At 40.5% G+C, this 23,193-nt stretch overlaps 1 protein-coding gene across 2 annotated transcripts; it reads left to right on the top strand.

The window, feature by feature from the left end:
- The first annotated feature begins 339 nt into the window (after nucleotides 1–339).
- LOC108698313 (ras-related protein Rab-6B) lies at nucleotides 340–22,843 on the top strand. 2 transcript variants are annotated; one of them, XM_018229709.2, is made up of 8 exons: nucleotides 340–479; nucleotides 6,802–6,860; nucleotides 8,898–8,951; nucleotides 10,450–10,555; nucleotides 12,899–13,010; nucleotides 16,907–17,000; nucleotides 17,527–17,593; nucleotides 21,506–22,843. In XM_018229709.2, the coding sequence occupies exons 1-8, from the start codon at nucleotides 404–406 to the stop codon at nucleotides 21,568–21,570; spliced, it is 633 nt and encodes a 210-aa protein (XP_018085198.1). In that variant the 5' UTR covers nucleotides 340–403; the 3' UTR covers nucleotides 21,571–22,843. The 2 variants fall into 2 exon arrangements, with proteins under 2 accessions (XP_018085198.1, XP_018085197.1); XM_018229708.2 differs by having other exon boundaries at nucleotides 10,447–10,555.
- Nucleotides 22,844–23,193: the final 350 nt, after the last annotated feature.

Raw genomic sequence — 23,193 nt, 5'->3', positions numbered from 1 at the left:
GGCCTATTTTGATTCTCAGTCTAGACCTGATATGTAAAGTAGCCTATCTCTAGTCCGCCACTGAAAAAGATTAAGGGGGCGCTAAATCAGGTACTCAAAGGACATCATAGTAAAACGTACATTTTTTTAGTATCGTATTTATACTTTTCAACATACAACTTAAAACTTTTATTTCCCCCTCACTGAAGCATTTTTTTTTTTACATTCGTTCTCGCATCCTTTTAGGTGTACCAACATGGCGGAAAGCGACCGCGCGCACTGCCCCTCCCTCTCACGTGCTCGAGCTTTTTTCTTTTTTTTTTTTACCCTGACACGGCGCGTTCCTATTAGATTGTGTGTGTGCGCGCCGCGGTTCCGGTTGGATTTTTTTTTCTCCAGCTCGGTGATCTGACGCTTAATCATCATGAGCTCTGCAGGCGGCGGAGAGTTCGGGAATCCGCTGCGGAAATTCAAGCTGGTCTTCCTGGGGGAGCAGAGCGGTCAGAACCTGGGGGGACAGGAGGGTTCAATCCATTTGTGTGGGATGGGGGAGGATGCTGTGTGTCGGAATATTCCATCAACATAACCCTCCCTTATATATATCTGGTTTATACATATACATGTAATGTTCCTGCTGGTGGGGATGTGGCAAAATGGAGCAGTTTATATAGAAGGGGGGGGTGTATTTATTCTTACAATGAACATGCTGCAAATATATCCTATGCTATGTATACTGGAATGGTTAGGTGTGTGCCTATATGATATACAACTGGGATGGGCCTTGCTGCTCTGCCATCACTACAGATTGAGGGGCTGCTGAGTTTACATGGTGGCTACTAGGCCTTTAAAAATATACACTCTGATTAAAGGGGATGCAGTGACTTTCATTTGCACCATGTCAATTTAAAGGCAGTGGCCATCCTGATGATGTCATCTAATTCTAAGCTTCTTTCAAATAGGCATTTGCAAATATCTTTAAACCGTACTTGCCGGTGAAGGACTTTTGGCTACATAGATATGCTGCGCACTGCTGGTTTTGACTCCTGAAATAATGTAGCAGAAGCCTGGGAAGGAAGGGCTGACTTTGGCCACACTGTTTCAAGAGTCAGAACCTAAAGGGATAAGCAAACTCTGCTTTTTCCTTAAAAAAAATAGCTTCAAAACCATATTTATTATTATTATTATTATTATATATTTATTATTTATATGTATTGGAAGGTTTTGGGGGCGGAGAACTAAAGCTGCTGATTACTGAACTTAAGGTTCACTCTAATGGCTGCAAGTGAACTCCCGGAATATTAAGGATGACATGGTGTTTATTGGGGTGTCTATAGACGGGTTAGAACCCGATTTGAGTTTAGGTGTAAAGTATTGTCTTATTATTTATGGATCACTGAGTAATAATCCTTAGGTTTGTCAGGGATAAATAAACAGATTGGCATACAGGGGAAACCAAAACAAATGGCTTGCGATCACTGTCATATGGGCAACAGCCTTTTGAATTATTTTAATCATGGGAAACAGTCATTTGTATACCTTATTGACCTTTGCGCCCTTTTAGTACATGTAAATCTATTTTATACTATAAATATGGGTGACGGCCGACAAACAAAAGGACAACTGACGGGTCTGATTTCATTTTTTTTACCCATGTTGCCTACCATGTTTTTAAATGAGTGTCTATTCTAAATGATCTTCGTGCAATGAACAGCTACACCCCTGTTGTTTTGTGGGATCTCACTGTACAGGCTATTTAAGCAGTATTTGGCAGCTGCTCCTATAGCTATGCTTTGGCTTTTCAAGTGCTGCTGGTCATGCTGTTAGTGTCAGGCTCCACCCACTGGTTGCTAGGCCATACGCACTTCTTCAGAAGGATTGTTATGCTGAGGGATGAGATGAGGAATGTTATGGCCTGAGAGCAGTTGTGAATTATTTAAGGCTAAACTTGCAACCAGAGGCCTTTATACCTTCATAAAAGCAAGGCAGATCAAAGAAATGTGCATTAATCTCTTAATATATATGTTTGATGCATACAGAGGGAGGATAAAAAGCAAGATATAGTGTCCCTTTAAGTGGTGTTTATGTCGAGGTAACATTAGACTATAAAGAAAATCACATGGAAATGGGACCCTCGGGTGTTTTAGTCGCTTATGGATGTCAGATACAACTGTTGATTATCTTTCATCCAATCAACGTGACTGGAATTTTCATACATTTAATATAAAGGGGGAAAAAAATATTAAATCGTACAGATTAAACCGTGCATTTTTGTTTCTCTGGGCGGCATGAATTGCTAAAACACTAAATGCCGTTTGTATTTGTCTCTTCTCCATTATTGTTCATTGCAGATCTATATTTAAACAGCACATTTGTTTTAGAGCATAAGGTCCTCTACACTGCTTAGCCACTTTGCAGGCTCAGGATTTGCTCATCTAATTGGTGTGCTGTTGCTCCAGAATCTGTATATGCATTAGTACATTAAGTACACATGGTTTTTATGCAGCCAAAACCAGGATTTAAAAATAATCACCTGCTTTGAGGCCACTGGGAGCAACATCCAAGGGGTGGTGAGTAACATGTTGCTCGCAAGCCACTGGTTGGGGACTGGTTTAGGGCAAGCAGTATCAGGGATCTTTGTAGGTAAGTTACTTCAATGTACCCCAATGTGCAGTTTTGCACCTTGTTTGCAAAAAGTCAAGATGCAAACAGTTGCTGTTTCCAAGGTAAATGGACCCTCTTTGTTGAGGTAGGACTAAAGAGTCCAAATGCCATTGCAACCCTTTGCTGATTTTTTGGCTGTTGTGTGCAGTAATATATAAATATTATTCCAGAATAGTATTTAGTGAAATAAACAGACATAATATTGAGGAGTGGAACAGGAATGTCACTCTATTGAATTGCGCATGATTCTATATCTAATGTACAATGCACGGCCCGACAAAAGCTGGCCATAGATGCAAAGATCCGATCGTTCGAATCCTTGAGCTATCAGATTTCCCCATCTCCTGACCTGCCACTAACAATTCAGATCAAAGTCTTACCATTCAGATCAAATAAAGTAGTTAATGAACAGATCAGCCAATGTTCTGCCCCTGACCGCAATCGTACGATAGTTATGTCCTACAAAGCTAGTGACAGTTTCCTATTATCTGCAGCCGACAGAAATTTTCTAACCTGTCCAATCGACCAAACGACCGATCTCAGCCGGACGAAAAATGTCGGTACTCTCCACACATGGTCCGAAAATCGTATGAATCAAGGATCTTTGCGTCTATGGCCAGCTTAAGGCTAATGTACATCGAACTCCCTATAGTGTGATACAGGCTCACGTGCTGATTGATGTTCTTGGAGTTTTTACATTGATTTCATGCCTCCGTAAAAGCAAGTATATTTGGCCGGAAAGAAAGATACCTACAAAGAGATGGCAACTGTCTCATATAATACACAGTCCATACGATCTATGGCTGCTAATTAGCATGTTAAATCAGCATAATGACATCCATGTCCTCTCGGGAAGGGAGGCTGGCAGACAAATGTAAGGTCATGTAGTGCAAATATGTGTACACGTGAGATGTAATTCCAATGCAGAAATTCATTAAAATCCGAAAGGGTTGCAAAGCAGTTATAATTTATCCTGCGATATATTTATCCTTCCCTCTACATTGCAATTTTTATTCTTTATGTTTTTTGGAGTCTTTGGTGTGTTGGTTTGGGCAAGCAATATGGGAGTAAATACAAGTAAAATTCTCCCTTCCAAGCTGATCATACCTTTAAATAATTATTTTACCTACATATGGAACATTATTCATTCCAGCTAACCCTGCTATTGGTGAGCCTCACATTGGGACTTCACATTTTTTGGGCAAGAACTTTATTTCTGTGATATAGAAGATTGCAAAGTCCATCAAATTCAACCCTTCAATGGATTCTATTGATTCATTCTAACTTGCTATACTCTTAAGCTGGCTTTTCGATTTAAAGGAGAACTAAACCCCCACTGTGATAAATCCCCACTGGCTCCCCTCCCTACCTCCCCCTGCTAAGTGTTACCACAGAATTGTGTCCCCTGTAGGATTAACGACCGCACATGCAGAGTGAGCGCAGCAGAGCTCACAGGAGCCATCTTCTTCTCTTCGGTTAGCTTCGTAAAGTGAACGCCATTTCGCGACAACTGTGAATGCGCTGGAAGTGACGGAAATTGCCAAAGGGAATGAAGAAGACCCGAAGATTACCTAAGAGAAGAAGATGGTGCCTGTGAGCTCCACTGCGCTCACTCTGCATGTGCAGTCAGTAATCCTACAGAGGACACAATTCTGGGGTAACACTTAGCAAGGGGGAGGCAGGGAGGGGGGCCAGTGGGGGCCGTATCAATGCACAGATGTGGATTTCAATCTGACGGGAAACTCAAACCTGTCTTAATAACTTCTGGCTGATTTTCAGACATGTATCAGTCTTGTGGGCCCATTGGAGGGCCTCAAACATGGGCAGATAAGCTGGTCTAAAATCTAAATGGCCCAAATTGGCATCTTAAATTGCCCATGTATGGTCACTTTTTATAACCAGATACAGACGCAAGAACAGCTTTGGAGAAAGATGCAGAAATATTTTGGTTAGATCTTGAGGCGGTGACAAGCATTACCAATGCACACTTTTACTAGATCGCCCTTCTGGCTGCTTCTAATTATCTACATTTGTAAAACAATGACTTGAGTTTATTAAATTGACAACTTTTTTTCCCCCCTCAAATCCATGTGATTTTTCGGTAAGCCGATTACTGTCTGAGCTTTATTAGTCAGGGCTAAAAGGTCACAGAGTATCTGAGGGGAAAGCTTCTGGCCATCTCATCCGGTCAGTGTCATTCTCTGATTGGATTAATGCCGTGTCTCTGCACGTGCATTTTTTTAAACCTTTTATTGCCACGGATTGTTGAATCTATGGCCCTGGTATAAAAGGACCAGTGCTGTAGAGTCTCCATTTCCTATCTGCTCTTTCATTCAAATGTGCACATGGCAGGTTGAAGAGCACCCAAAGGGTTAAAGTACCTTAAACATTTAATTTTTATAAAAAAAAAAGTAAAGCAATATACCAAGTTCATATCTCCAGGTTAGAAATGAAATCATGACCTGCAGCACTGGAGTGCTGAGTTTGGTTCCGATCTGATTTCTCTCCACAGACAGCACTCCAAATTCTTAAATAAAATTCACCTTTATTTGTTCCATCTTGGGGCAGCATAAGCATTTGGTTCCGATCTGGGCACCATCTGCATGTTTTCCGTCTGTATTTCTCACTGCTAAAACATACAGGCATTTTAACTTGCTACTGTAGAAGTTCCCTACCACACACATTACAGTCTATTTAGATTGCAAGCTCCACTGGGGCAGACACTGATGAAAATGATAAAAAGCACTCTATCTGTGTCTGCATTATAGGGTAATAAGTAGTTTAGTATTAGAAAAAAGTTATTTTACTTTCATTCTGAAGGGCCTCTAGCCACTTCTTTGCTGGCAAATTTCCCACAATTCTGCTAATTTGCTGCAGATTTTCTTTGCTTGTGTTTGTCACATTTTTTTTTTAAACCATTGTAGCTGGAGTATTTAAATCATATTCAGTTTTTTTTTTTCTAGAATGTTATAGATAGGGATGCATCAGGATTCGGATTCGGCACTTGTGCCTGGCCGAACTGAATCCAACTCTTAATTTGCATATGCAAATGAGGGGCAGGGAGGAAAATCACGTGACGTCGTAAAAAAATCCTTTCCCTACCCTAATATGTAAATTAGGATTTGGTTCGGGATTCAGCAGAATCTTTCACAAAAGTTTCGGGGATTCGGCCGAATTCTAACTATTCAGTGCATCCCTAGTTATAGATCATGGTTCCTTATTCATGGATCCCCAAATATTGCTGGGCTGCATCAACCTGCATCATCTAAGATTTAATAAAGAGTTGTGGCATTTTGGGAGTTCTCTTTTCAATTTTTTTTTAATTGTCTGGTTTTTGAATGCATGGCATTCTTGTTCTGCCTCTTTCCATCCTGCAGCTGGTTGTCAAGGGCACTGAGCTAAGCAACCACAGACAGAATCATTGTGCGGATTCTATTTTATTGTTATTGCTTTTTTTATTATCTATCTCTGCGTGCCCCTCAAACTATTCATCTTCCATTGTGAGTTCAAAGCGGCTGTCTATGCCTGAAAGCTGCCAAGCAAAATACGGATGTGATACAAAACTATGATAGCAAATTGTCTAGCAGTATTTATTGTAATGGGCTTTACAAAAAAACAAAAAATTGAATCTATAAAGGCTGGAGCGAGTGGGTGTCTAACATAACAGACAGAACACAACTTCCTGCTTTTCAGCTCTCTAACTCAGAGTTAGCCAGTGACTTGAAGGGGGGCCCTCATGGAATATAACTGTTCAGTGAGTTTGCAATTGATCCTCAGCATGCAGCTCAGATTCAAAACCCATGTGGCCCTCCCTCAAGTCACTGATTGGTTACTGCCTGGTAACCAATCAGTGGAAACTAAGAGAGCTGAAAAGCAGGAAGTAGTGTTCTGACTATTACATTACATTTTTGCCTAGCATTTTGGTAGGGATTGGCGGACCAGATTTTTTGTGTTTATGGCCACCTTTTGTAACATCTACAGACACACAGTGCCTGGCATACAGTGTTCAGTCTTACATAGGCAAGCACTGGGAAAACCTGCCGCATCATTCCTCTATCTACATTTAGATTTAGAAAAGGGAATCCCTGTTTAAGGGGTTTACACTGATGGCTTAAAGAATGACACAACCTAACTTCCCCCCTCTCTCCTCTTCTCCCACAGTTGGTAAGACGTCTCTCATCACCCGCTTTATGTACGACAGCTTCGACAACACGTACCAGGTGAGCGTCTGAAACGCTGACCTTTGACTGAATGACAATATCTTTAAAAAGCTCTAATTAAAAGATTAATCCAGCCTACGGATTATGCATTGCATGATGTTCTTAGCATCCTCACGGATTACACACCAGTTGTATGTTCGACTTCTGATATGGTGGTGGATTGAGACAAGCTCACGTAATGAATGGTTTATATAATTACCAGCCACGTGCATCTTTTTTGCCCAGTTGTAATATAATCGATTAAATACATTTACATAGATACTACCTAAAACACTTGTTTAGATTATTCCTTAATCCTTATTAAGATGTTTGCATTTATAAATATAGAATTTATAAAGTAGAAGTCCCGTCACTCAGGAAGTGGTAATCCCCAGTGGTCCATAGCCAGAAGAGATGGGGTGGTTTCTTGGGGATCTAATGCCAGATTATCCACAAATTGTAATTTCTGTATACTGCTGCATTCTGTCCCCATCATCATTTTTAAAAATTGGGGGCTAGGCTTTTAAGTACAGGTATGCCCAGAAAGCCTTGAATTACAGAAAGGCTGTCTCCCATAGACTCCATTTTATCCATATAATACAAATTCTAACTAAGATATAATTAATCCTTATTGGAAGCATATTGGGTTTATTTAATGTTTAAATGATTTTCTAGTACACTTATAGGAGAATTTAACCTGTAATACAAAAAAAAACCCCTCCCCTGTACCCTGGGTAGACCCCCCCCTCCCCCCAGCCTACCTGCCCCCCCCGGCAAATGCCCATAATTTTTTACTCACCCCTCCGTGCAGTAATCTTCGTGTCTTGACTGCATTTTCAGTGCATGCGCAGTTGGAGTAAATTTCCGGTCCGAAAAAGTGAACATGAGCCGAAATTTTCTTGACTTTCTGCGCATGCGGAAGTTGTTCGGGCCCGGAAATTTACTCCAACTGCGCATGCACTGAAAAAGACACGAAGATTACTGCACGGAGGGGTGAGTAAAAAATTATGGACATTTGCCCGGGAAGCAGGTAGGCTGGGGGGGGGAGGGAGGTCTACCCAGGGTAGGGGAGTGGGTTTTTTTTTTTATTATAGGTTGAATTCTCCTTTTAGGTATGAAGATCCACATTGCGGAAAGATCTGTTATCCGAAAACCCCCAGATCCCGAGCATTCTGGATAACAGGTCTCATACCTGTACAAGGAAAGGTGGAATCACTGAGGGTTTGTTAGGCATTCCCCAATTGTTAGGCAGACTCTAGGCTGGCACTCCAGTCTAGGCTCCTTTTTTTTCTCTATGGCATGCCACGCCACCATATTCTTTTATTGCCCCCAGAATCCTCTGCACTATTTTTAGTACAGAAAGCAACGAATCATTTCTGTAATGTGTATACACATGTCCAGTGCAGTGTAGCGGATGCTTGGGCACCAGAAGTGTTTAGCATTGTGGTGCTGAGAATAAAGTAACAAGTAGGAGAAGAGAAGTCTGTGATTCTGCATTAGAATCACTGGGTGCTGCTTAACAATTTGCATCCCCTGTGAATTTATCTTTACTTGAGCTTTAAATTATATGGTGGCTGCTTCGAGGGTTCTGTATTCAGGCTACTAAAAACAATGGTGCTAAAGCATCCAAAGTAATCTAATGCATCCCAGAGCTAATGTGAGTTTTTGTAAGATTTTCTACACTTAAATTTATGGGGCTGTTTCAGAGGTCTTGACAACATGTTTTGCAATATGTCTGGCATATGCCAGAGTAGTTATGGAAGAGACCTTGATGATGGGGCTTGTCCCTGAAATGTTTGCTATTGAGATCTCGCTATAAAAAGAAAAAATCAAAGATTTTTGCAGAAGCAGTTGCGTGAAGTGTGCCTTTGCCCCTATCATGGAGTTCAGAGAAAGTTGGCTCATTTTGCAGCTGAGCAGACATTGTGCACCTCTAAATCAGTTTTTGCCTACTTTTTAATAAGAAAGGAAAAAATACATTTGATCGGTTATGGTTTTGTTTTCCTGTTAAAACAGGAAGCTGGGGGAACTTTAATCCTCTGTCTTTGTTCTTTACAGGCTACCATTGGAATAGATTTCCTCTCTAAGACTATGTATCTGGAAGACCGCACGGTGAGTTGGTGAAAGGATCTCACTGCCAGACCTGTAGTCATTACAATAGTAGAAGGCAATAGTAGAAGATAAAACAGTTAGATGCTCATTTTTTTCATTGAGTTGGAGGCTTTACACATACAGAAATGTTTTTTCCCAAAGCCGTCCGATGATTTCTTTCCTGTTATTACAGGCATTAATAAAAGGGAGTCGGAACATACAGAGTACATGTTATATCCAGACTGAGATGCAAAATAGGCCATGGGATTTCATGTACACATAGGCCTGACCAGTGCCCAGTAGGCCCAATGAAAAATGATGGTCTGTAGCATCTCACAGCAAACCCCTCTAACATTTTCCAGAATATCCAGATTGTCAGTCCAGGCAGTCATACTATACAGAATAAAACAACAGGTAGTAAAGAGGGTCCAGTTAAACCACTGATTAATACTAAAGCTGCTGTGTTCTACAGTCCTTTATCTGCTGTGTAAACTTGTGCCTATTATAGGCTCTTGAAAGGGTTGAATGAAAAGCCAAAATCCTGAAAAATTCACCTTCCATTACTTAAATGTCCTATTGTGTGAGAGGTTTCCTTTATTCAATCCAGAGAGCCATGAATGACATATTTGACCTCCATTTTTGTTCCTGATTAAGTACTAAAGCCACTGTATTCCACACTACTAATCTGTTTTTTTGACATAAACATGAGCCCTCCAGCCATACTTCAATTTAAATGGCTCCCCCAATGACACCTATAGAAACTATATTCCAAATATAGAAACTATATTCCAATGAAGGGTAACAGTACATTATATTTTTAAGATGCTATATGGTTAGAAGTGTAGGAAGTCCCTAGAAACCAGACAGCAGATTAGTTCTGAGGACACATTTTTATTGTTGTCTTCCTAGTCTTTCTGTTCAGACCCCCTTTTTTTTGTCATTTTAACCACTGCATGGTTAATAGAGTAACACCTTAGCAACCAGATAAATCGTCCACATCAGGATAGTTACTGCAGACAAAATGTTTAAAGTGTTAAAAAACCACAATGAAAAATAAAGAGCAACCACAGATTTGCATAGAATAGAGTTGTCTACATCATACTGAAAGTTAATTTTAAGTTGAACATCCCCTGTAACGTTATATCTGCTATTATAGCTTCTCTCTTACCTCCTGTACTGTGTGATGGGGGTAGTCACTCCCTGTGTTTTGTGCAGTCAGCAAGGACATGTAAATGTGATTATCTAAAGAGTATATTTCTTTTTTTAAACAATTCATTTGGTTTCTGTCCCTTCCTGTTTTCTAACGTACTAAGTGGGTTGGAAATTTTAGCCAGTAGTTTCTTTACTCCTGTAAGGAGCATGACCTTTTATCCCCAATCCATCAAGGGACTTGCTAATCTGTATGTTTTCCTTAATTAAGTATTGGTGACAATGTTGAAGTCTGTGGGTTTTGTTCTTATAGTAATTTTGAGAGTTTCTTTTTATTTGTTTTTTGCTCTTTTCGGCCTGGTACCAGCAGGTGCGGCTGCAGCTCTGGGACACCGCTGGGCAGGAACGTTTCCGCAGTTTGATCCCCAGCTACATTCGGGATTCAACCATTGCAGTAGTGGTGTACGACATCACAAGTGAGTTCAACTCCCATGCTTTTTCTTTCTGCAGTACCACAATCTTGGTTGCTTTATTTCCGGAAATTAATGTGACCAAGATGAAAGCCATAAAGATCAATATAAATCCCTGGCTGTGACACAGGGAGAATAACTATTTTCACTGCAAAATTTTGAGTTTGGAGGGCAATAGGAGGCCAATGCACTTGGGTAAGTACAGTTAGAAATTTTGCAATTTGGGGGGGGGGGTTTAATTAGCATGTGCAGTTCTGTGGTACGGAGCAATCTACATGTTTTAAACCCAGGGTGTGGGTAGGAGGGCATCAGAAATAAAGGTATGAAGTCAGCCCATATAGTACATATAGTAGAATAGATGTGCCAATACTGGAGTGCTTTTCTGTGCAGCAGGAAAAAAACAAATGTTTTTGCTGGCCTTTAAAATGAGAATGGGTATATTTTTAGGTTGCCTTGGCCTTTAAGGAATGCTAGTGGTCTTAACTAAGGCACTGGGGAAATTATTCAACTGTCCCATATAAAAGGACCACTAATACCCTAAAAAAATGAAAAGGTTTTATATAAAAACTACTGAACATTGGTAAAAATTGTATGTTGACTTCAAAAATATTTGGCTAACTGGCTGAAAAGCACCTCCCGCTGATTCCATTTTCTTGGATAGGGTACCTGGGAAATTGGGGGGGGGGCAGCGTTCTTTATCTCAAAACCACACACACTAGGGCAGTAATCCCCAACCAGTAGCTCGTGAGCAACATGTTGCTCTCCAAGTTGCTCTCGGTGTCCTCAAAGCAGGTGCTTATTTTTGAATTTTAAGCTTGAAAGCTAATTTTAATTGCATAAAAACTAAGTATAGTGCCAGGGAGAGCTTCTTGTAGGCTGCCAGTCCACATAGGGGCTACCAAATAGCCAATCACAGCACTTATTTGGCACCCCAGGGGACTTTTTCATGCTTGTGTTGCTCCCCAACTTGTTTTACATTTGAATGTGGCTCACGGGTTAAAAAGGTTGGGGACGCCTGCACTAGGGAATGCAAAAGTGATGGCACTAGAAGACTCCTTCTGTATGTTGGTGCTTGAGTTAACCTGTCACTGTTGCTCGCACTTCAGACAGAACCAGAATTGGCCAAAAATGACGTAAGCTCCCAAATTAAGCCCCTTGCCATTATGGGATTGGTAACTTGCACCACCAACGGTCCTGCTCCTCCCCCTCCCTGCGCACCACTTGCTGATGCACAGGGCTGAAGTTCGAGAAGGCAGAAGAGGTGTGTACCTCGGGTTGCTCCCTCCCACTTCCATTGCACTCTAGTTCTGCCCGTGGACACCACTTTCGTTCTTCAGTACCTGAAATGATCACAGGTGGGAGGGATGTTTTGTCTGCCAGTGTCTCACCTTGAGGCAGCAGCAGACAAAATTGCAATAAACTTGGTTTCGTGAGTTCTGCGCTGTTTAATAAAGCAGCAGACAAAAGCCCCGTGTACCAGACTTTTCTTAGATGTAGCAGGCCTCAGACACAAAATACCGCTATTTTAAAACCGAACTGATGGTACTTAAATTTGTGACAACAATTATACCCCTTGTAACAACATTTATCTGTTGTGCATCCCTCAAATGCACTGGTGCAAACACTCTTGTTTATGCTGCATTCAGTGCAATTAAATATAGAGCTAATGGCACATTTTAAGCCAGGGCAAACAGGACATTCTTTCATTTATTGCCTGCGATGGTTAGAATTGTACGGCGGCCTGAGTTGCTTTCTTGCTCTCTCTGCACACATTGCTAAATCATGCCTCGGGCATTGTGTTAGGTGGCCTCTTTCATCCATAGCCTTTTGTTTAATATGTGCCAAACAACATTACCTTGTGTCCTTATTCTGAATGATCTAGCGAGATTTGTTCAGTACAAAATAGCTGCTGTATGTGAAATCCACTTATGCTTGATGGAAAATAACAGTAAAATGAATTATGGCCTCTGTCGCCTCAGTACTATTAACTTAGTCAGTCATACAGATCAGTGGCTGCTGTACTTGCTCATGCCCTGGCTTTTCTCTATACTTAAAACCTTTTTTATGTAACCTTTTAAATATAATGATGACCATAGTGAATGTGATCGGGACTTTAGATTGTAAGCGCCATTGGGGCAGGGACTGATGTGAATTATATATAATTTCTCTGGTGGGTGCTATATAAATATAAAAGAGTAATGTTATACAGCTAATCTTGTTTTAAGGGACAGGAGCTTTTCTTACATTTTTTTCTTTATTATTAAAGACATTATTCTTAGCCAAATAAGTTTGTCCTTTATTCAGCCCATGCCTCCATTCATCCTTAATGAACTCTCTATCTTCTACCAGACCTGAACTCTTTCCAGCAAACATCCAAATGGATAGATGATGTGCGGACTGAGAGAGGAAGTGACGTAATCATAATGCTTGTGGGGAACAAAACCGATCTGGCAGATAAGAGGTAAAGGCAGTGTAATGTGAGGGCCACTGATGACCCAGAGGATCTGGTTGGTGTATATACAAACCTGTGAAATATAGAAAATGTCTGTCTTTGTGCTCCAGTATAAAATGAAATAGAACTGTGCCAGGCACCAGGATTTTTAGTTATCTACAGAATAAGTGTCGGATATTTTAACTGCTCCAGTTCCAGATCTTCTTTGGGTTCAACGGTGCTTCTGCTGTTAATATTACTTTTTTCCCTTACAGTGGTGAAGTTGGATAATGGGTATTGTTTAATGATCAATGTTTCTGAGAACATGTAGTCTCGCCTCTTTTTCCTGATGTTTTTTCCTCCTCATAGGTTAGTTTATACATTTCTTTGTTTTACCATTATTTTGCCCATCATATTTTAGTTTGGCATTTTGTACCTCCCTTACATGGTATACATTTCATTAGCATTTACATATGTTACCGTGCAGCAGTACATTTGCTTTGCTCAGCAGGTCTCCAGTGCCCAAGTGCCCCCAGCAAACCAAAAGCTTAGCAAATCAGAACTCCTTGAGATAAATACTTGCTGTAGGTATTTGCTAATCCTATATGAGGCTACAGTTCTATTGCTCGCATGATTGATATCAAGATTGTTTGCTTGATATTGGGTAGATGCAGGAATTGGATTTCGGATATACATTGACAGTTAGATCTATATATCTTCCTTTCCTAGCAGATGTTTTAGAGCTCACTCAAATAACCGATTCAAGTACAAACAAAATCTAACAAAATAACTGGCTTTTGCATAAATCCTGCATGTAGTGAGACATGATTTTAATAGAGTGAGCTCTAAGGGTCTGGCCACACGGGGAGATTAGCCGCTGGGTGACAAATCTCCTCCTCTTCTTTGTGGCCTCAAAATCTGCCTTCTGACGGCTAAAATTAAAATCGCTGGGGGCAGGCACACAAAGTTTTCTCGTGAGGCAATTACGGGCGACTTTGGAAAACGAAGCGCTCCGTGTGCCTGCCCCCAGGCGATTTTCATTTTAGCCGACGGAAGGCAGATCGGGGAGATTAGTTGCCACGAAGAAGAGGAGATTTGTCGTCTGGCGACTATAATCTCCCCGAATCTGCTTGTGTGGCCATACCCCATACATCTTCTAGGCAAAATGAGCCCCCCATGATGTATTGGATCTCACTGTTAATGACTATCTGGCACCCAACTCCTGCGTGGAGAGAGAATGAAGAGAAACAGATAATGAGAAAGGAATAGTGAAGAAAAACGTGATTATTTCAGAAACAGTGCAGAATATTTAATTTATTGTATATTTAGAAAGTTTCTTATTTCAGTATGCTGGAGTTTACCGGTATGTAGAATTTTCATTTTCATGATAGTTCCCCTTTAATCTCGAGAAATCTGTAGTTTGTGTTAATTCTTGAGCTAGACAAGGAAACCAAAACTACTCCATCTATATTATCTCCCCCCTTTTCTGTTTAGACCATTTTGTTAGCAGAAGTCCATTGTGCGATGGGATTAACTATGCACTCATAATGACTGTTCATACATCCAATAAAGCCCTATAATCCTGTGGATATTTCAAGGACTTGCAGTGGTTGAGTATGGTAGATCCCATTTTGCCAGCAGATATTTGATGCATGCATCCAGTGCAGCTTAACTTTGCACAGCACATGAAATAATGTGGGTGCTGGTGGCCCTTGGGAACTGTAGGGTACACACCTGGCATCATTTTCTTTCTCAGATTGTTTTCCAGATTCCTCCTTCTGTTGACTTTTTTCAGTTGATATTCAGTTTCTTTCATCCCCCATGTTTAATTTGCTTTCCATTTTCTTTGAGTTTATTTGGTTTTATTCCATTGCTATAGACAGGTTTCTGTACAGAGAGCAAGAGGCAGCTCAGGAACGGACTGTCTTGTTTATTGAAACGAATGCTAAAGCAGGATTTATTGTCACACAGGTACGTTACTTGCTCTTATAGGCTATTAACAACAGCACACAGTGTATTGTGCACTGAAACTATACAAGGAGAAGGAAAGACATAATCACTGGGATGTGCCAAATGTTTAGCAGCCCCAGGTGTATAATTGCTTAACTGAGATCCTGGGCCTGTGCTCCTGTTTGTGGAATGCTGCCCTGTAGGAGCACAATATTTCTCCTGTTCTTTGACCAACTCTGTGGCCTTAAGTCAGGTGCACATGTGAAGAAGAGCTGATGTACTGCTCTCCGCATACTACCCTAGGCTGGTGCAGTTTTCAGGATCACCAGCCCTGGGTCTCAGCTGTGCAGTTATAATCACTGTGAGGTTAATAACAATCGGCAGCCCCACAGAGACCATGTGTACGAAAATGTCCCAAAGGTCTCAGTAAGCACCTTATATTATAAATAAGAGCAACATTTTATTTAGAGGTAAAGCATTGCATTTGTAGTGCAATTAAATGGATATTTCTATTTAGCAAATTAGCATTGTATTGTCAACAAACAGTGGGTAATAGCAGGCTTGGAGAACATATTCTCTTACAGTTACTGCTCAGGCTTTTAATCCTATGAACAGTATTGATCGTTTGAGTTAGGTGAAGGTAAAAGAAAAACTTCAAAAAAAAAAAAAAAAAAAAATATATATATATATATATATATATATATATATATATATATATATATATATATATATATATATATATATATCTCCTCAGAGGACATCAGGTTGGCTCCATGCATTCGATGCAAGCCCGCAGGTTGCACGTCGACCTGCGCATCAGTAATGAGCAAAGTAAAAAGTACTCAATGAAAGATTAATTATGATGCCTAAACCAAAAATACAGCTTCCCTATGGGGACCTAAACGTTTACTTGCCTATACATATGCCTTGTGCCAATTACAGTGTGGCTTCACTGAGCCAGTTTCTATTGAAGTTGCAGGACACTACAGCCTTTGATGGTTACAGTTAAAGAAATTGTTCAGTATAAAAATAAAAACTGTGCAAAAAAAGGCTGTGCAAAATAAAAAAATGTTTTCAGTATAGTTAGCCAAAAATCTAATGACTGGATGTGTAACATAATAGCCAGAACACTACTTCCTGCTTTTCAGCTCTCTTGGTTTCCTCTAATTGGTTACAAGGCAGTAACCAATCAGTGACTTGAGGGGGGGGGGGGCACATGAGTCATAACTGTTGCTTTTGAGTCTGAGCTGAATGCTGAGGATCAAATGCAAACTCACTGAACAGTTATGTTCCATGTGGCCCCCTCTTCAAGTCACTGTAACTCCGAGTTCGAGAGCAGGAAGCAGTGTTCTGGCTAGTGATGTGCGGGCCGGCTCGATACCTGCTGGATGTGCGGGTTTTGGCCAACCTAGCACCTCTGGTGGCGGGCTGGTCCGGGTTGAGCTCTTCTTTTTGCTCTTCCAGCCCACCACCTTGCACTGTCGGTCTTCCGGCTTCCTTTGTTTATAGACGCACGCCTTATCACCCTGCCGCTTTTTAAAACCTGACCTGCACATCACTAGTTCTGGCTATTATGTTGCACACCCAGTCACTCCAGCCTTTATACATTACATTTTTGGCTAACTAACTATATTAGATACATTTTTATTTTGCACAGCCTATTTATTTACCCAGTTTTTATTGTTACCCTCAACTGTTACTTTAAGATCCCTGATGTAACCCCCCCCTGCCAGAAAATCTTAAATGTGGAAAGTTTTATTGCAGTAGCTCATACAACATCATGTAAACCATTCTATCACTGAAACCCACAACAGAAACATCAGTTGTCTCCACATGTCCACATCAGTTCTTATCCCATCTGACTACTGCAGTGTATACTAAAAGAAAAGAATTGAGTGCATCCTATCTATTGATCTTCCTTCAATTATTTCTTTCCTCCTTCCTGTTTGTATTTCTTTATATTATCCTGCATGCAGACAGATCACAACTGAGGAAGGGGAACAGAGAGCCAAGGAGCTGAGTGTAATGTTTATTGAGACCAGCGCCAAGACAGGCTACAATGTCAAGCAGGTAATACTTTTATACCTACAAAGTAGCTAAAAAAAATTACAAAGTAGTGTCTGTACTCTGTTTCAGGAGGATAGAGGGTAGCGAATTTAGCTTTGTATGTTACGCTTGACCAGGAGTATTCCTTTGACTTTATAAGAGATGATGCCACTCATAGTTTAGCAAGGTGGGTTACACCGTATTCCTTCCTTCGAATTTTCTGCAACCTGAAGAAGTGTGAACACCTATATAGTGTCATTTTAGAAGTCTGGGGAGTCTGTAGTCCTGAAAATATAACGGCCCTAGTGATGACACTGCTGAATTATTGAAAACATGTTGATATCCCTTTATGGTAGACTCGTGCACAGATTTCTTTGAGTAATTTGCTTGTAGCCTATTCATCTCATGGCTGCCATAATTTCTACAGATGAAATCTGTCCCTGAAGGAAATTTTTACCAGCTACGTAAAGAAACATGGTCCTGTACTCTGGTCCTTTTTTGGGTAGGGGAACAAAGTTCTGATTTAATTGTAAGCTTGTTACATTTCTAGCTGTTCCGCCGTGTGGCTGCTGCATTACCTGGCATGGACAGTACACCTGAGAAGAGCAAAGAAGACAGTATCCTTTAACTACTGCAAAGGGAGATAACCAGAACATCAGGACAGGGATCAGAATGTGATGTACAATAAAGATAAAGGCTCTGGCCCACAGGCAGTTATATTTATCACCACTCAGAGAGAACAGTATAGGAACTATAAAACATAACATAAAACATATACTGCTGATGATAAGTTAGAAAGATAAAGGCTGGAACAATGGTGCCAAACCGATGTGCAAGAAGTAAAAGACGTATAATCTAAAGAAGATCCAACTTCCCTGCAGGTAGGTCAGTTTAGGGTGGGGATACTTTTTTCGGCCTGAGTATCAAATCTTCTACAAGGGTTTCGCTCAATATCAGTCCAAATCCTAACTGCATATGTATGTTTGTAGATTTTCAGTTATGTAGTGCTACTTATGTGTGCAGCACCGTACAGATGAACAATTAATCAATAGTAACAGGGTCATTAAAATAGTAAACAAAAAGAATAAAACTAGCCGTTAGGCAGGTTATATACAGAGTTAAGGTTGAACTTGATGGATGTCTTTTTTTTTTTTAAACCTAACTTACTATGTATTTAGTACAGTTGCATTAAAAATGAAGAGCTAAGTGTCAGAGACAACAGGAAGGAGGTCCTTGTCATGTAGTGCTTACAATCTAAGTATATTGCTCAATCTCGGGGGGGGGGGATATAATAGTCACTTGGTTGTAAGGGTTTGGATTTGGTTAGGCTAGACACTTAAATTCAGACAAATCTTGCTTCTAATTCTGCCAAATCTGGGATTGCTACATCATTAGGGAGGCCTGATAATGCCCGAGTGAGATTCAATTTATATTTTATTGGTGAAGCAGAGCTGGTTATCCTTACAAATAAAACTATGCTAAGTGTGCCTTGCTGAAAGTAATCAGGATGCACTCATTTTGAATTTTGGTTTCTATACAGTTTCCTGTTGGTGGCATAAGCCCTGTCAATGAAGTTACTTCCTATTGGCTCAGTTAGCCTGCTTTATGGCGCAGCATTGGTAAAGTCAGCTAGAACATGTATGATGGAGCAGCTGCTCCCTCTCCTGGCCAGTGAATGTATTTGCATTAAAGGTTCAAACTACAAAAAGAGTGTTCCAGAATGCAATATTTATGAATTGTCAGATCTAACCATTTGACCTAAATGGCTGTGGACAGTGGACACAAGGAAGGCAAGGACTGGCCATTATAGACAATAAAAACAGTGGATAAGTTCAGACTTCCTATACTGTATATGCCAAAGCATAGTTCATAGCGTAAATTAGAAAAATTATATGTGATTGATTCTTCCATATACTTGAATATGTTCTAAAGCAAGGTTCTTGGGTAGTTCTTTGGTCAGTTTCATGTACCTCACAAGATATCATCACACAGTCATCTGCATGTTCCAGACATGTGGGGTTCAGTGTCTCTTGTTTATTCTGTACTTCCACCATATCATGTTCCAAATATTTTGCAAATAACCACAACATTTGGTTGTCCCACAGTATTATTGATCTAATTAATGGCATTGATGATGTAATTAAAGGGATTCTGTCATGATGTATTTTTTATTTCTAAATTAGACTGCAAATAATTCACTCTACAATATACAATTTAATTCCTGAACCAGCAAGTGTATTTTTTTTCAAGTTGTAATATTGGTGTGTAGGCAGCCATCTCAGGTCATTTTGCCTGGTCATGTGCTTTCTAAAAGAGCCAGCACTTTAGGATGGAACTGCTTTCTGGCAGGCTGTTGTTTCTCCTATTCAATGTAATTGAATGTGACAGTGGGACCTGGCTTTTTCTATTGAGTTTTGTTCTTAGATCTACCAGGCAGCTGTTATCTTGTGTTGGGGAGTTGCATTCTCGTTCCCTTTCCAATGTTCTGTTGATAGGCTGCTGGGGGAGATGATATCTCTCCAACTTGCAGTACAGCAGTAAAGAGTGACTGAAGTTTATCAGAGCACAAGTCACATGACTGGAAGCAGCTGGGAAACTGACAATATGTCCCCATGTCAGATTTCAAAATTAAATATAGAAAAATCTGCTGGAGCAGCACTATTAAATGATGTGTTTTGAAAAAAAAAACAAGATCCATATGCACTCTCGAGCTACAAGGTTTAATGTACAGCTTCACTTATATGAAACTTCCCCTAAGTTATAATAAGCCCAAGCAGTCAATTCTTGCACTATGTCTTCTACGGGTTCTTTTTAGTATGTTATAGAATTGGGGTGTCCAAAATGTAGATCGGGATCTACTAGTAGACCTTTAGCAAGTGATCAGTAGATCTCAGGAGACTGTCAACAGCTTGTCACCCTCTTGTTCTATGCTTTTCATTCAGATATAATGTTAAGATTACATAAGATATAGATGTTTAATTATAACAATATATATATTTCCTCATAAATCAATATTTAAGTGATATTTTCCATGGAACAGAATGCTAATAATGCTTTCATGGATGTAGATCGCAATGGGACAGCATCACTAAAATTAGACCTCACATTAGTAAAGTATGGGCACTCCTGTTATAGAATGTCTTTTATTTATTTTTTTGCCACTTTTGAATAGTTTTTTTTTTTTTTTGTGGTAGTTCTAAAATAATTTGCCTTTTAGCTTTTAAATCTGGGTCACTGACCAAAAAAAAACAACTATTGCTCTTAAATGCTACAATTGTATTGTTATTAGTTCTCTTATTCAGGTCCCTTCCTGTTCATTACCCAGTCTTTCATTCAAACCCTGCCTGGTTGCTAGGGTAAATTAGATCTTGGCTACCAAATAACTGCTGGAATCCAAAAGGCAGAGCTGCTTATCAAAAAAAAAAAAAAAATGAACAGCAATTGCAGATGTCTACAACAAACTAACAGTTAAGATAAAAGTAAGCTAGCCCTTTAAAATATGTAATTACATTTGATGATACACTGGCTGTCCCTCTAGGGCAGGGATCCCCACCTTTTTTTACCCACTGAGCCACATTCAACTGTAAAAAGAGTTGGGGAGCAACACAAGCATGACCAAAAGGTCCCAGGGACAAATAAGGGCTGTTATTGGCCATTTGGTAGCCTCTGTGGACTGGTAGCCTACAAGAGGCTTTGTTTGGCAGTGCATCTGATTTTTATGTAACTAAATCATGCCTCCAAGTCAGAAATTCAAAAATAAACACCTGCTTTGAGGCCACTGGACGCAATAACAAAGGAGTTGCAGAACAACATGCAGAGCATCTGTGGGTTCTGGCAAATGCCAGAGGGGCTGCTATAAGGCCCCATAGAAAGTCACTATTAAGTGGGCTGGTGGAGGCTGTTTGGGCCTCTGTGTGGGCTGATTGGGCCTCCGTGTATGTGAAATGCCAGGGCCTATTTTAATTCTCAGTCCAGACCTGCTACACACCCACCATCAAGATGCACATGTAGGCTAGGGCTGGATGGGACTGAAATCCGCAGAGCAATTACAGCCTATACCACAAACCGTAACTTCCTTCATTTGAGTCCGGAACCCTTGTGCCGGCTCTAGTGCCAACACAGTTGGCAGATTCCTGAGCAAAATGCAAAGTCTCTCGTTTCTTCACTGAAATTTGCAGAATGAAGGAGGATAATGCTCTTGGTAGGTGCTGAAATCGCCTTGTGGATTTCTGCCCCGTCTGGCCCTAGCCTTAGGGGGTTATGTAATAAAAGGCATTAAGTTTGCACAGAAACAGTACCCCATAGTATCCAATCGGCAGGTAGCATTTACTGGTCACCTGTTTAAAAGCAAACATCTTATTGGTTTCTATGGGTTACTGTTACTTGGCAAACTTAGTGCCTTTTATTATATATGAGGGCTGGTTTATAATATTCAATCCAGTAATATCTGTGGATTGTTTGAGGTAGTGGAATGAGGTGTTAGGCCTGTATAATAACTATGCTTTCCTTAACTGCCGTCTCTTTCTCAGTGATTGACATCAAGCTGGAAAAGCCACCCGAGCAGCCAGTGACTGAGAGCGGCTGCTCATGCTAACATCCTATAATTCCTTTTGGCCAGCACAAGAAATTCTGGCCACCATCCTAAAGCATCAGAAAGGAAAGCAAAGCGTCTCTATTTATCTCTTAGATTCCCAGTGTGTGGATGCAGTGTGTGCTCCATCATCTTAACCGGGGTTTGGGTAACTCCCAGGAAAAAGAAAAAAAAAAGACACTGACCCCCCTTCATCTCACTCAAACTGCATGGTGTTGTGTACGGTCCGAGAATGAGAATGTTATGTATGTATAGTTTTTATTTCTTGCACTGTGGGCGCTCTGCCTGCCCTATCAATTCTTTCAGTGTGACAAACTTGCCAGAAAATGTGTGCTGCCGTTCTCATTTGTTCTTGTGAATGCACCAGGATGCAGCCATATTTACAGGATGCGCCAGGCTTTGGAACCTCTCCTCCTTTAAAAGACAGGAAAATCCATTTAATGCATTAGGCAACCTCTGCAGTCAAGCTGTTGCAAATTCCCAAATCCCAGGGTGCTGGGAGTAGTAGCCCTGCCACTGCTGGTGTATCAAGCACTTTTATGGCGTGTATTTATTTTACATGGCAGCTGAGCAAATATTTCACTAGTTAGTCCTGCTGTTAAGGGCCTGCCAAACCCATAGCATATTTCTACTTACCTTTCCTACACAGTGCCTGTAACTGGTTATATATTTAGCTGGGTCTTTATAAACCATGTTTGCTGTAACTGTAGGAACGACAAGGTTCAGACATGGATCTCCTGCCTACAGGTAATCTGTAGTAATCATAAAGATATTACTTGTTTCCTGTGGGTAAAGTTCCTGCAAAGCTCTGTTTATAACAGGAAACATTCCCTAGCCATATGAGGATTTGTCTCTGCTAACATAGATAACAGTGTACCTTTGCACTAGGCTTTATTGCTTGTACCAGTCCCTGCACCCCCTCTATCTTTGGCTCATGTGTTGCTCCTGTGCTGCATCCTGGTCATGCCACTTTGCTGTTTCTTTGTATACAAAGGTCTGTTCCCTGTTCCGGGGCAGCACCTCTGACCTGTCCGTTGTATTGTTATTGCAAATTTCTGGATTGTAAAAAAAAAAACAGCAAAAAAAAAAAAAATGTTGACAATGGATAACTTATGGTGAAAATGTTCTCTTCACTTGAATACTCTCTGGATGTCTTATAATGCGTATCTGCCCCATATTACCTCTTCATAGCTGTTATCCAAGTAGGTGTGAATCTTACTGAGTATCTACTATATGAACACAGCTGTGTCTCACTAAATAAAATGTTCGCCTATCACTTTTTGCCTCCATATTTATTTTTTTCCCTGTGTGCTGATGGGGGTGGGGGTTATGTTGCTCTCGTGGCTTTTATTAAGGACAAATTAGCAGCAGTGTGTGTCTGAGTGGACTCTTATTAAAGGAGAACTAAACCCTAAAAATGTATATGGTCAAAATGCCATATTTTATAAACTGCACTTATTGCACCAGTCTAATGTTCCAGCTTGTCAATAGCAGCAATGATCCAGGACTTCAAACTTGTCATAGGGGGTCACCATCTTGGAAAGTGTCTGTGACACTCACATGCTGAGCTGTTGAGAAGCTAAGCTTAGGGGTTGTCGCAAATTATCCAGCCGAAAATTAGTCTGG

The sequence above is a fragment of the Xenopus laevis genome, chromosome 8L (assembly GCF_017654675.1).
Source record: "Xenopus laevis strain J_2021 chromosome 8L, Xenopus_laevis_v10.1, whole genome shotgun sequence".
NCBI classification, from domain to species: domain Eukaryota; kingdom Metazoa; phylum Chordata; class Amphibia; order Anura; family Pipidae; genus Xenopus; species Xenopus laevis.
The sequence above is the reverse complement of the archived record's forward strand: the minus strand, read 5'-3'. Positions and strand labels throughout refer to the sequence as shown.